This window comes from Peromyscus leucopus, unplaced genomic scaffold, assembly GCF_004664715.2.
Source record: "Peromyscus leucopus breed LL Stock unplaced genomic scaffold, UCI_PerLeu_2.1 scaffold_1487, whole genome shotgun sequence".
In the NCBI taxonomy this organism is placed as follows: Eukaryota; Metazoa; Chordata; class Mammalia; order Rodentia; family Cricetidae; genus Peromyscus; species Peromyscus leucopus.
In genome coordinates this window covers 1-12,641 of record NW_023504652.1, presented here as the reverse complement: position 1 = coordinate 12,641, position 12,641 = coordinate 1, and the positions used below count along the sequence as shown (strand labels likewise).

Genomic DNA, 12,641 nt, shown 5'->3' with positions numbered 1-12,641 from the left:
AAAAAGAATGCCCTTGCAAAATAATCAAAACATTAGCAATACCTAACAAAGAAAGAATACTAAATACTACAATTAAAAAGATATAGTAACATATATAGGCTGACCTATTTGAATTTCATCTGACTTTTCAATGGAAACTATAAAATCCAGAATGATGTGGTCAGGTTTCCTTCAAAAGCTAAGATATCACAGATGATAACCTATGCCACTATATCCAGCAAAACATTCAATCCTCATAAAAGGATAAAATAAGATACTCCATAATAAAATCCAATTTAAACGATATCTACCCCAATATACAGGATTACAGATGTTATAGAATGTAATAGAAGAATTCAAAGTAGAGAAGTTAACTTCACCCATGAAATCACAGTTAGAAATAATCTCTTACCAGCAAAGCAAAGAAGCAAAGCATACACAAACACCACCATCAACAATAGCAATTAAAAACCAGAAATGAGCAATCATTGGTCATTGATATATCAGTGGTATGAGCTCCAAAATAAAAAGATACAGACTGACAGAATAGATTTGGAAAAAAAAAATTATTCATCCTTCTTCTGGAAATAATAAATATACCTCAAAATTAAAATAGTCATACGTCAGAGCTAATTGCTAGAAAAATATTTTAAGCAAAATGACCTAGAAAACAAGATAGTGAAGCCATTCTAACATCTAACAAAATGCACTCCATACCAAAATTAATGAAAGGAGATGAGAAAGGATACTACATATTTATCATATGAGAAATACACAAAGATAACATTTCACTTCTCAACATCTACACTCTAAATGCAAGTGCACATTTGTGAAAGAAACATAATTGAAGCTTAAATCACAATTTGATTATCAGACATTGGTAGTCAGAGATTTCAATATCCCATTCTGTCCAAAGGACAGGTCATCTAGACAAAAGTTAAGCAGAGAAATACTCAAGCTATTAGACACTTTAAATCAATGGACCTAACAGATATCTACAAAACAGATATCTACATTGTACTCAAATACAAAAAGCATTTCTTCTTTTCTGGACCTCATAGAACTTTCTCCAAAGGTAACCACATGATTGGTCACAAAACAAGTCTCAATTGATGCATGAAAATTGAAATAACCCCCTGCATCCTATCAGACTACCACAGATTATACCTGAACATCAACAATAAGAGAAAAAAACAGAAAGATTTTCAAGTCATTGTAACTGAAGTCTTTAATGAATGACTAAGGGATCCAAGGAAAGAACAAAGAAATTAATGACTTCTGAGAATGAAATGAATATGAATAAAGCATACACCCAAATTTATGGGACACAGTGGCAGTGGTGGCAAAAAAGTTCATTTTTCCAGCTGTTTACAAAAAAATTGGAGTGAACTGATTATAGCAATTTACAACACACTTGAATGCTCTAGAACAAAAAGAAATAAGCCCCATCCAAGAGGAATAGATACCATTATAATCAAACTGAGTTCTGAAATCAATAAGATAGAAAAAAGAGAACATTAAAAAGAATAAATTTAACAAAAATTGGATCTCTGACCAAATAAAAAAAATCTTATCCAAACTAACAAAAAGATAGATAGCATATCCAAATTAACAAAATCAGAATTTAAAAGGGAGACATAATAATAGACATCAAGGAAATCTGAATAATCATTAGGTCATATTTAAAAACTTGTATTGGAAAATATAAAAGAATTGGATAATATTCTCAATAGGTACATCACATTGTACCAAATTTAATCAAGAACAAACAGTTGAAATGCACCTATAAACCCTGAGGAAATAGAAGCAGTCTTTCACAGTCTCCAAAACAAATAAATCCCAGATCCAGATGGCTTTAGGATAGACTTCTACCAAACATTCCAGTAAGAGATAACATCAATTCTCCTCAAATCATTCCACAAAATACAACCAGAAGGATGATTGCCAATATCACTTTATGAAGCCACAATCATCTGATACACAAACCACAAATAATTCCACAATGAAAGAAAATTACAAACAAATTCCCCTTATGAACATAGATGTAAAACACTCAATCAAATAAGTGCAAACTGAGTCTAAAAACACATCAATATGATCATCCATCATGACCAAATAGATTTTATCCCAGATTTTGAGGCATAGTTCAACATATGAAAATCAATCAATGTAATCCACTATATAAACAATCTTAAAGAAAAACACCACATGGTAATCTCATTAGATGCTGAAATAGCCTTTGACAAAATCCAACAGCCCTTCATGATAAATGTCTTGGGGAAAGAAAGAATACAGGGAACATACCTCAACACAATACAGGCAATTTACAACAATCCTATAGTCAACATCTAATTAAATAGAGAGAAACTCAAACCAATCCCACTAAAATTAGGAAGAAGACAGGGCTGTCTATTCTTTGTATATCTACTCAATATAAAATTTGAAGATTAAGTAAGACCAGTAACACTGGTGAATTAGATCAAGAGGTCACAACTACACACATACACACACATTGCTAAACATAGAGATACTCATATCCATACAAAAATACACACATAATACAGCAATATACTCATTTACACATATTCCCCATACATACTAAGACACACAGAGAAACATGCTGCCACATATAGACAGAGAGACATATGCACCCAAATAGACACACAAAAAGAGAAACAATCAAAACATACCCAGGCCCACACAAATATGCATGTTCTCAGAAATATACACCAGGGAGAGATACACAGACACAAACAACCACACTGAGAGACACTGACACAGACAAATTTATGCCCACATCCAAAGACATACCAACAGACACACACATACACACCCATATACAACAACACAGACGTATTCATGTGCATCCAATACACAGAAACATGCAAAATATCCACATAGGCACATGCAGACACATGCACTGACAAATACAGACAGATACAGAGGAAGACACAATCCTACATATATGTAAAGCAACACAGATACACAGGAACACACAAACATACATCCATACACAATGAAACACATCTATTCACATATGTGAATATGCATGTATTCACTGTACTGAATCACAGCACAATTTCTATGGTAATTACTCTTAGAGTTTTAAGTGAGGTCCCCAAAGCTGAGAGTGGGGGTAGAATCAGCTAAGGACACTTGTGAAAATTATCTCATACACTGATTACAACATATTTGAGAATTAATAAATGGGGCTAAACTTTTCAACATGGAGAGCATTAATAACTAAGAACTGATATATTTTCAGTATCAGTATGGACTGATATTATTTGGGGGCTTTGTACCATAATCACTAATTTTCATTGATAAATTGTTTCTTCCACTTAATTGGCTTTGCAGTAGAGACTTACAGCACTCTTTTGATTTATTTCCACAGAAAGAAAAATGTTCTGAAGTTTCTATTTGGAGACTATTTCTTAATACACTAGATTTGAGCATCTGAAAAACTCTTAAGCACAATGACATTGATGAGAGCAAATATCACCCAATATAGGAAACACTACCCTAATGCAGTTAATAACAGGTTTTTTGCTATTGTCCATTGGCTGATTATCTTCTTGTTAAAGAAGGGCAAGGGACACAGTATGAACAACACTGTATACAGTGTTACTGTCACAACTAAAGGCCATGTCAATGGTCCTGACCATTAGCCATTCCAACAAGGCATTAGATGAGCAGTTTTTCAGTGTCTTACAATTAGATAACAAGACCTCACAGTTAAAATTAATCCACCCAGCCTTTCCAGGTAATCATCTGAGTATTTGAGATGGACCGATGTGTAGATGTAACCAACCGTCTTATTAAATAAGAAACAGAGAACGAATGTAAAAGAGAAAGCCAAGAGGTCAGAGCTCAGAGCTAAAACCTTACCCTTCCTCCTGCGGTGGTCCTACCTCTCCGAAAGAGACCTACTTCCTGTGTGTTTGTCTTTATATAGTCTTTCTGTTCTGCCTTCTCATTGGATGTAAACCCAACCACGTGACTGCCTCTTCACTGCCTGTAAGTACAGCCCTCCAGGTCTTAAAGGTATGTGTCTCCAATGCTGGCTGTATCCCTGAACACACAGAGGCTTACCTAGCTCTGCCTACCAATTGCTGGGATTATAAGTGTACACCACCACCGCCCTGCTTTCCTATGGCTTGCTAATAGCTCTAACCCCCGGGCATCTTTATTTATTAACATACAATTAAAATCACATTTCAGTACAAATAAAATACCACTATACAAATGCCTTGACTAAATTTTAAAACCAGAAATCTCAGCATAGTGGGGTGCAAAAGCTAGAGTCCCAAGAGATGAGTCAAGCGTGAATCTTATCTTACTTGTAGTGACATCCCATTGTGAAGTGGTAGCCCATATTCTCTGCATACCTAAAGATCCACCACTCTAAGGCTCCCAGCTTGAATCCTGTTTGTGTCACTATAAATGACAACTACATTTATGGATATGTTATGATTTGTTTATAACACTCATCAGCTCTTGACATGTAAAAATACTTGTTGCCTGGGAGCATGATCACAAAGGTGAAACAGAATGTTTTTTTTCATGTTGGTTCTCAAATGTGAAAGAAATAAAGTAGTCTGATCATTTTCTATGATGGACAATCCAATCCAGAGCCTGTTGAAGTGAAACATTAAAGAGATCATGGCCTCTCCTAGAGATGTGCCTCTGGGAGGCTTCTGATACAGACAGGGAAAGTGATTATGATCGTTCATGATAGGATGGAAGGGTCCATAGGTAAGCTAAATGGCCTAGGACACAGGAAGGAAGCAGCATGAGGTATCATGCACTCCTAAAAGCACACTTCTGATGAGTATTCTAGAAAATCCCCTTACTTATTACTTTTTCCATCATCTCTGTTTCACACAAGGACATGTGGAAGCACCATCAAGTCTCTGAATTGTACCCTTGAACTACAAAATTGGACATGACTGTGAGGCCAGTCTCCTCCTCACACTCTTCTTAGCATCCTGGAAAGCTACCAGTGAATACAGGATTTCTTGCAAAATCATCCCAAATAAAACTCACCTATTGAGATTTGTAGATTTTTAGGAAGTCCCAATGATGACAGATGCTGCCCAGGAAGGTTTTGTAAGCACCACTGTATACCTGATGTCTTTGTTAGAGACATAATTAAGGGAAGTTTCACGATTTTGTTCAAAAAAATAAGAGATTTTATAATTGTGACACAGTATTATACCCCCTGTTGGTATAGAAGTAGAAGAGTCATATTTTATAAAAAGATCAGGTTTGCTGTTGACTTCAACAACAGAAATAGCCAAGGCCAGAACAAACTGATAGTCTACAGTTGGTGCTCTGTAAATGGAACACTGTTTATTTTGAACAGAAATCTATAGATGATCAATTGTAATCAGGATGAGTCTTATCCTGTACTGAATGGTATTCCCAACCATCTACTATGATTGAAACAAATATACTGTTTTGTGAGATTGAAATGACAGAGAAGCTGGAAGCTTGAAAAATCTTTAAAAGTTGATGAGAGTGCATCTAACATAAATAAGATGAGACTTTGCATTTTCCACAGAGAGGACTGTCCATCTCTGGTTTTGCATGCTTGTTCAGCAGGCAAATACAAGGGCACAGTCTTTGACAAAATGGAAAACCTGATCATAAATTCATTTTGAAATTATTGAACAGTATGAAAAATACATATGGTGCATGAGCCAACTTTCTGGTAATTTTTATGAAATTTTATAAACTCAGTTGGATATAGCATTCAAAGTATGACAGTTGAATGCACAGTAGTCTTTCTGAGACAATATTTGGCTCAAGTACTGATAATTCTTTGTAATTATTGGGTAATATAGTTAACATATTCCCTCATGTTTATCCCTAACTTTTTCTGTTTTCTTTCTTGTTTATCTATTTCAGGAACAAATTTTTTAAAATATTTATTTTGTAATAATTTTAAATATCAGAGTATATCTGTTAAATATATGTATCTCTGTCTCTCTGTCTCTCTGTCTCTGTCTCTCTGTCTCTCTCTCTCTCTCTGTGTGTGTGTGTGTGTGTGTGTATGTGTGTGTGTGTGTATGACAACTACTCATTTATGCCATAAAGGGGCAATGGATTCCATGGTTTGGAGTGACAATTGGCTATAGACTGGTCTGGCATTAAATGCACAGGGATACCCCTATTCCATTTCCCATATGGTGATATTAACAGCATGTTAATGAACTCTAGTATTGCTCACCTATTTTATGTTTATACAAGTATGTTCAATATAATAATACTTGATATATCTGACCAACATAAAATTTCTCATAGAGAGCACATTTTGCATTCATTTTCACTTACAAATGCACATCATTGGCATTGTATTGAAAACTAGGGACATCTTGAAATTGTAGTAAGATTTATTTGTATCAGCATTATATTTTGTATGCTAAAAGATTATAAAGTGTGCTATGTATGGAAGGTATTTATGGATTTTGAAAATAAATATAGTCAGAAAGTTAGTAAGCATAGAACAATTTCATTTTGTGCTTATAAGTATGAGAAGAAGAATAATACTCTTGTCTTTTAACTGATTTTGCATTATCTGACAAATAAGCTTTAAACTCAGAAATACTCTTTTATTAAGAATGATTCACTCAGAGTTAAATACAGCCTGAATCCCACTTAGAAATTGTACCACTGTGGTAGCTTTAGGTACAAATACAGATATACATCTATGCATTTTTAAATAAAAAACATCTTACTATATTCTTTATTATCATATGGAAAAATGTCATTGACATTGTCAGTAACACTCAACAAGAATTCAATATTGTAACTTATGAATCTCAAACACTAACTCCTGCACACTAAACAATAACAATCATCAATTAATTGAACTGTTAGAGCAAACACCTGGACTAAAGTGCTATGTTTGAAAAAAAAAAAAAAACTCTCCAAAGTACACAGAATCAAAATGTGTATATTGCCGAAATTTGTAAAATATGCAGGTCAGCTATAACTAGTAAAATTACAGAAAGAGAAACATATGAGTTAAATGTGACATAAGTGTCAGAGTATAAACAGCTTAGACATAAGGAGAAGAGACACACGCTTCTTAAAAAATAGCAAAGATGTGCTAGTATGTAACTGTTCTCAAGTGTGGCCAAGTATCACATGCCACTGCTGTCACTCAGGCAAGGGACATAGAAAGTAAGTAATCACCACTATTACTGACCCTACATTTCAAAGAATGCAAGCATGTCATTTTCAGTCTACACATCCTTCTTTACCCTAAAGAGACAGTGAAGAACTAGACTTTGAAATTAATGGCCTGTAGTAATACATGTATATGGGTGAAAATAGGGAAACAGGAACACATATGAAGTTCACAGGGGGAAGGTCTCCTATTTTCATTCTTGATGCAGCTTTAGAAGGCACAATGTGACCACATTGCAGAGCATCTGGGAGAGTACCTGAATAGCTATGGAAAAATTCTCTGGGGCTGGGAATACCAAAAATATTAGTTGCCCTAGCACATGCATTAGGAGTGATGTAGTGATCTACTTGACAGTCATTTACTTACACTCATTTAGAATGATAGTCGTTGAATAGATTGGGGTTTTGTTCAGTAAGACACCACCAGCTACTGTGCTGTGGAAACTGTCAAGAGGTGGGATACATGTGTTGGAACAAGATAGAGAGCCCTTTCTTCACTCAAATGTAGCCTGTTAAGTAAGAGGATAACTCGGAGAATAACAACACTCTCTGGACAAATTAAAAGTAGAAAAAGAGCATTGAGTCTCTAAATGAATCTGGGGTTGTTTATTGGTTTGCAAATTGGGTAACAGAACAGAGACTCAAAGAATTCTCTGATTCTCATCTTCCTCCCCAACATGAAATATTCATAATGACATTTAAATAGAAAATAGAAAGAAACTTACTGGGTATTCAGAATGTAGTTGAAATAATCCTTCTCCACAGGCCACTGAACTGTTAAAAGGAAGAAGATACAACTTGTCAACAAATCTCCATCCTTGTCATTGTTCTGCTTCATTTTCCAAAAGCACTTGGGATGCGTGATACTGGACACAAGAAGTGGAATGTGCAGGAGCAAGAGGAGGAAAATCAAAGTGAACATCTTTGTCTGACTTGAAGCCTGATCAGTGTGTGTTGTGAAATGCTGTTAAGATCAGCACATTATATGGGCACCTGTATATTCCAACCTGTTTTTATTTCTGTATGAGAGGCTACTTGTGTGTTCATGATTCCTTTCTTCCAGATGATTTAGCCCCTCTGTAGGAATCTTGGACAGTATCTTCCCTGGGGCTCTGCAGCTGATGTCCATGTAATTAAATTTGGTTTATAAATGTATATGAGGAGACTTCAGGTAATTTTATGACATCACTCATATTTGTGAAAATTAAGGGTCTTTGGAGGATGTCATTTTGGGAAAATTTGTTCCCAGAACTGCTTGAACAATCTGTTTATATTAATGCCTTTAGAAATGATGTCAGTAGATTTTGGCAGATGGTCCACATTGAGATATGTAACAATGGTTCAGGGAGAACTAATAAAGTTAGAATTCATGGGTACATACTGGGAATTGTAGCACAAAAGCCCTGTAGGGAAAAGCAGCTCCATGTTTGCAGCAAGTGAGTTCCACACAGCTTGCATAGTGGAGCCTATGCTACATCTGTGACAGTCACAGGATAGCTAACCAGATCCTGTGCTTCCAATGTTTTGTGAACCGATAATCAGGCCAAATTCCAAAATGTCCTGAATCCTGCTGCTCTACAACTATCCAGCTCTACATACAGCCTTTGTTATATTACAGCATTGAAAAAATGTTTTTAAAATATTCAGTTATTTCCATAACTTCTTCTTATATTTCAAATGCAAAATAATATCTCTCATTGATCCTCCAATCCAAACATTATTAAACAGACGATAAGGCAAATATTTGATTTCTAAAACATTATCTTCATCCCCAAGCCTCAGTTTTAATAGTTCAATTCCATGAGGTGACCCATTTCTTCTGCTTTATCTTTGATTTCCTACATTGTTTTTGTTCATTTTACAGTCTACTAGTGGCTGCATAGAAGTCTTTTTCAAGTATCTTAGAAGCAAGGAGAATCTGGTAACTGATCCTCAGTTTACTGTGTAAATTGCTCTTATATAATTCTCCTAGCTTTCAATTTTTGTTTGCATTCTAGAACCTGCAATGCCAGTGTGAGAGTGCTCTGGTGAGTGTGGCTGATGAGCCTCTTTCAGTGGTTTGGGACTACAGAGAAAGCAGAACAATGTAGGGCAATTTTTTACTGTGTTTAGTGATGTGTCCTATTTAGTATTTGAGACAGGGCATACAGGGCTAGTGTTCTCATGTGGATCTTATTGTACATTTAATAATAAACATTTAAACATTGTATGACCTATGGTTCTATGGTGAGCCATCCTGGGGCCTTGGATATGAAAATGTGGAAATGTGACAGGAAGAATCTTTTGTAGGAAGACAGAGATAATTTACCTTTCATGGAAAGTGCAAATAAAAATTCCCATGCTACAGTTTCAGCATGGTATCCAGTTTTGTTTTATATTGTATAATTATTATTTTTTATAAAAGTAATATACTTTATGTTTTGGCAAGTGACACATGTAGCATGTCCTTTTTTTGGTATTTTTCCCTCTCTCACTCATATGTATTGCTCATCTTACTACTCATTCCATTCCTCTGTCTATATAGTTTCCTTCTGAATTTATGATGTGTGTTTGTGTTTGTATGTGTGCATGTTGAATTAATGACACAAGTGTCATATTTTCCTTTTATTGGATTCACATGGTACCCTATCCCTAGTTCCTCAAGGCCATCAATTCTCAAAAACTACCTCTCCTTTATTTTTGAGTAAAATATTTGCATATATGTGAACATACCCAAAAACATGCACATGTACACATTCTGTTGAGCATTAAGTTTCCATGAGATTATAGGCTTTCTGTAATTTTTGTTGTTGAAATCTAACTTTAAACCATGGTAGTCTGATAGAACACAGGAGGTTATTCCAATTTTTTTGTATTTGTTGAGATTTGCTTTGTGGCCAAGTATGTGGTCGATTTTAGAGAAGGTTCCATCAGGTGCTGGGAAGAAGGTATATTCTTTTTTGTTAGGAAGGCATGTCCAGTAGATCTTGATTGAGTCCATTTGAGTCATAACAACAGCTAAGTCCCTTATTTCTCTGTTACGTTTCAATTTGGAAGATCTGTCCAGTAGTAAGAGTCAGGTGTTGAAGTCTCCCACTATTAATGTGTGGGGTTTATGTGTTATTTATGCTTTAGTAATGTTTCTTTTACACATGTGGGTGGCCTTGTGTTTGGGGCATAAATGTTCATAACTGAAACTTCATTTTGGTGGATCTTTCTTATGATAAGTATGCAATGCCCTTCTTGATCTCTTTTGATTGATTTTAGTTTGAAGTCTATTTTGTGGATATCAGGACGGCTACACTAGCTTGCTTCTTAAGACCATTTGATTGCAAAGACTTTCCCAGTCTTTTAATTCTGAGGTAGTGTCTATATTTGAATTTGAGGTGTGTTTTTTGTATGCAGCAGAAAGATGGGTCCTGCTTTCATATCCATTCTGTTAGCCTGTGTCTTTTTATAGGTGAATTCAGTCCATTAATATTAAGGGATATTAATGACCAGTGATTGTTAGTTTCTGTTATCTTTTGGTGGTAGTGTGTGCGTACTTCTCTTCTTTGGGTTTTACTGCTGTGGTGTTATCTATTGCCTGTGTTTACGTGGGAGTATCTGACTTTCTGAGGTTGGCATTTTCCTTCTAGTGCTTTTTGTAGTGCTGGATTTGTGGATAGGTTTAAACAATACCTATCCAGAAATCTGTCACATGTACATACAAACTCACAATCACATACACACAAACACGAAGATTGTCATATAAAATTTTATAGAGTCTGTGAAAAGACTGAATTTCTAGAGTCTTGTTTAGGTAACATGGTGACTTCCCAATTCTGCCCCATTTCTTGCTAATGACATCATTAGCAAGGACAAGTCCATTGTGTGTAATAACTGAGGACAAATTCATTATGTATAAATAAATCCTGTGAGATTTTCCTCTCAATGCCAATGTGTCTAAAAGAAGTCTCAACCCAGTAATCTTATTTGTTTAATCTATCTTTGGTTCTAAGCCTTTTTTAATTATATAGACTCTGTTTATTTAAACTTCTCTAAAATCTGTGTCTATGGCTTAGTTAAAAATCACTGTTTATATAATTAAGTATAGTAATTGATGGAATAAAACTATCAAAATTCTAAGAAATCATTGCAGATAAAAATAATGAATTTCTGTATAGATGAAAATAAAAATAACAAAATTTTAGCTGAAATCTTTTATTTCCTCATTTTTTGAGTGACATGAATTTTGATTCCATATCTAGTATATTCTGAATGTTAATGAAATAAACATGATGATACAAGTACTTATTTGCTATCCTGACTAATGTACTTTCAGAAGGTTGCATGAGGGGTATGGATGGACCATTAGATACCCTTATATTTACTGACTCAGTAGCTGCATGTGATTACTACAATATAGCTTCTACTCCTCAGCTTCTACTCACCCTAGAAACATTCCCTTTTATTCCCACAACTCCTATATGTTTATTAATTTATTTGGTCATATTTTAACTATCCATTGTTACCATTATGGGAGAATCTTAACAATGGCATTCAACTTTTATAACCAAAGCAATTGAGTGTACTTTTGTATTCATGCTGTCTTTTTTGTTTTGAAAAAAATGGAAAATAAAATCTAATCCTGTTTATAAAGAAATCAAGTTTTTTTTTTTTTTTTTTTTTTTTACTTTTGGCCATGGACTTGGTTTAAATTGTGATAATCATGCTGAGGTATGCTCTCTTTATCCCTATTATCTCTACAACTTTTATGACCAAATGTTGTTGGACTCTTTCAAAGGCTTTTCTTCATCTCATAATGTGATCAAGTGTTATTTCCTTTTTTTCATTTTGTGTATTTGGTAGATTACATTAATTGAGTTGCACATATTCAATCATCCCTGCAGCTGTGGGATGAGGCTGACTTGATGATGGTGGATAATATTTTTGATGCATTATCAGATTTGATTTGCAAGTATTTTATTGAGATTTTGCATATAATTTCATAAGAGAAATTGGTCTGTAATTCTCCTTTTGTGTTTAATATTTAACAGATTTGCATATCAGGGTAAGTGCCTTGTAAAGTGAATTGAACAATGTACCTTCTGTGCCTGTTTTTTGTGGGATAATTGGTTGAGTATTGGTGTTAATTATTCTTCAGAAGTCTTATAGATTTCTGCACTAAAACCATATGGGCCTGGGCTTTTTTTTTTTTTTCCGGTTGAGAGACTTAATGACTGCTCCTATTTCACTAGGGGTTGTACATCTATTTAAATTGTGTGTATGATCTTGAGTTAACTTTGGTAGGTGATGCCTATTGAGAAAAATGCCTACATATTTTAGGTTTTCCAAAATGTTTGAGCATAGTTTTCCAAAGCATGTTCTTAAGATGCTCTGCATTTCTGCAATGTCTGGTGATTGCCACTTTTCATTTCTTACTTTATTCAGTCTGGTTAATGTTTCTGTGTCTTTTAGTTCATGTGGACAGGGACTAACATTTCTTA

General features: G+C 34.7%; 1 protein-coding gene across 3 annotated transcripts in view; it reads right to left on the bottom strand.

Moving 5' to 3' along the window:
- The window catches only part of LOC114689072 (vomeronasal type-2 receptor 116-like), a 37,175-nt gene extending 29,080 nt beyond the window's left edge, over positions 1-8,095 (bottom strand). For all 3 annotated transcript variants that reach the window (XM_028863495.1, XM_028863493.1, XM_028863494.1), the window contains exon 1: positions 7,899-8,095. In XM_028863495.1, coding sequence (XP_028719328.1) covers positions 7,899-8,095 — 197 coding nt within the window. The remainder of the gene's footprint in view (positions 1-7,898) is intronic.
- Between the last annotated feature and the right edge of the window lie 4,546 nt (positions 8,096-12,641).